The sequence below is a fragment of the Penaeus monodon genome, chromosome 33, assembly GCF_015228065.2.
Source record: "Penaeus monodon isolate SGIC_2016 chromosome 33, NSTDA_Pmon_1, whole genome shotgun sequence".
Classification (NCBI taxonomy): Eukaryota; Metazoa; Arthropoda; class Malacostraca; order Decapoda; family Penaeidae; genus Penaeus; species Penaeus monodon.
The window spans coordinates 12,307,939-12,310,644 of record NC_051418.1 but is presented as its reverse complement, the minus strand read 5'-3'; the positions used below and the strand labels follow the sequence as shown (position 1 = coordinate 12,310,644).

The following is a 2,706-nucleotide window of genomic DNA, read 5'->3' as shown; positions in this document are numbered from 1 at the left end:
CCACTCAGATCGCAATGCAGCAATCTCTGGATTTTCGGGCTCAGCAACAGGTTCTGGCTGACTGACCTCTGTATTGTTGAGGATCACAACCTTTGATGACCCACGACCAGGTTTCACATCCGGTGAGAATATGGCTTTGTTTTGGTGAACCGATTCTATGTGGCGATGCAGCTTACCCTCAAACCTAAATTCTCTCCCACACAGTTTGCATGAGTATGTAGGTATACAAAAAGACATGAGTTCTACTGGTGGTGATACAATACTGTCAGCATTGCTTGTGGCAACGAAGAAGTCCTCTTTCTTTGTTTTATTAGTTAACGGGCTGGCTGTAATATCTACAGGGTACGATCCCACACGATTATCAACTTTCATCTTGGGTTCATCTTGCTTCTGCTCCATTTTTATTCTCTTTTCTCCCGATTCTCTATGACTACTGGGCGCACTTGGTTCAATGGGCCGCTTCTCAGCCACTTTTGTGATTTCTCTGATGAACTGTTTAATTGGCTCTTTTGTTGGAACAGGTACTACTTTTCTGGCCACTTCTGGCTTTCTGGGGTAGCCTTCTCTTTTAACTTTACTTTGAACTTTGGTTGCATCTTCGTGGTTGTCTTTTGTGATGAGAAGCAAGTTTCACAGTTTTTCATATTGCAGACAAAGTCCTTCCCGTGTTGCTTGTTCTTCGCCATTCTCTTGCCTCTACCTTCAGTTTCTCCCTCCTCTGGAGTAACATTCGATATATTCTTTCCTTCTTCCACATCCCCTTCAACAATCTTTGCTTCTTCTGCAGCAACACTTATCAAACTCTTCATCATGTTCTTTCTAATAGCACGAAGTTCAGCTGCACCTGACAGACCAAACACACTTTTCTTACGGCCCCGCGGTTTTCGGCCAGAAACTGGTCCAACTTTCGTTTTGCTTAATTCCGGGATATCAAAAATATGTTCCTGGTTTTCTTCCACTCTTTCCACTTGTTCTGGCTTGCCATGATCTGGCATTGTCTTTGTGACTTGCTTCTCAGGTAACGGTGTTTCTTCAACTGATAAATCATTAACGCCCTCAATGTCTAGTATTCTCTCATTAGGCATGCTGTCCACTGTCTTCTGACTTTCAAGATTTCTATTACTGCTTGCTTCCTCTTCCTCTTCCTCAGTTAGCTTTTCATTAACATTCCTTCCAACTTCCTGCTTGTTAAGTGTTGAAACCACTTCTTGCAGAAATGCTGCATGCTGATCTTCTGTATTTTCTGGTTCAGTTTGTGCTGTTGGCTTAGAATTCCCTTGAACAATGGCATCAAATGCTGCATCTTGAATTGGATCAGAGGCCATCTCTGCTGACTCTGGCATTGAGAATACCTTTCTTTCTACACACTCCTCACCATCCCCATCTAAGGGTTCATCCTCATCGGAACTGTAGTTGCGATCCATACCTTCGTCAAAGATGTCATTCTCATACATATCCTCATCTGCAGGCCTGGGTGTGGGGGGTGCTGACACTTGTGTTGCTGCAGACACTTGATACTGGCGGGGAATGATTACATGACCTCCTTCCTCATCTGTTTGGGTTGAGGTGCTGCACATCACTTTTTTGGCTTTGCGTGACCTGGGTTTACTATTAAGGGCATCCTTTGGTACTTTGAAAATTTGTGGGGCTAAGCCAGTCTGTTGCATTTCACCCTCCAACAGATTGCCAACTGTTGGCAGCTTGTCAACAACACTACCTTCAGCAATGGCTCCATGATTCCACTGTACATGACGTTCATAATCACTAAGACGAATAAAGGAACGGGGGCAGTGTTCACATTTGAACATTCTTGGCCCCAGCTTTTTGGTAAAATGTTCATCAGTTACTTTTGTATGCCTTTTAATGTGAGTTATGAGATGATTTTTCTGTGTAAAGCACTTCCCACAGAGATGGCACTTAAAAGGCTTTTCCCCTCTGTGGATTCGGAGATGAATATTCAAAGCCCCTACAGTGAGGAAAGCCTTGTGACACACATCACAATATACACACTTGCTTTTGTCATGAAGCCGCATGTGAACCTTCACACAATCCTGCCGGCTAAACCTTTGGTGGCAGACAGGACACTCAAACTGCTTTTCTATTCCATGCACCACCAAGTGCCCTTGCAGGTGGACTTTGCGAGCAAAAGACTTTGGGCAATGGGGGCACTGGAAAGGCTTGAGATCTGAGTGAATAGCCATGTGTTGCACCAATGTTTTCCCTGTCATCATCACTTTACCACAAACTTCACAAGCAACGGGCATCTCCAGATTCTGGGATCCCCCTAGTGATGGGGCTCCAGGTTCCTGTTTGACAGAAGCTAAAGCTGAACGTCCTCCCCCTCTTGACTTGCCCCCTCGCATGGGCTTTGTTGGCCTCATCAAGTCCTGGGGAGAGAAAATGATGGTCCCCGGTGGAGGCTCCATTCCTTCTAATGTGTGGAACTCACTCCCAACATCAGGGAAGTCCTGCAAAGGAAATGTACACTTGAATAGTACATAGATTAAACACCAGACTTCTGTATACTAGCTAATAAATTCTAGTTAGATAGAAGCAATAAAGCAGTAAATATTTCTTAGTCTAATCAATTAATCAATAGCTACCTTGAGTGACTCACTGATTTTGAGGAATTCTTTGATGCCTATAGAAATATGCAAAAAAATAAGTCCGAACAGGTTAAGTGTCTTAAAAAAATAGGACAAACAT

General features: G+C 43.7%; 1 protein-coding gene across 1 annotated transcript in view; it reads right to left on the bottom strand.

The window, feature by feature from the left end:
• LOC119594046 overlaps positions 1-2,706 on the bottom strand; it is a gene marked incomplete in the record, with an annotated part of 8,684 nt that overhangs the window by 1,732 nt on the left and 4,246 nt on the right. Inside the window, 2 exon segments of the mRNA XM_037943078.1 lie at positions 1-529; positions 532-2,468. Coding sequence (XP_037799006.1) covers positions 1-529; positions 532-2,468 — 2,466 coding nt within the window.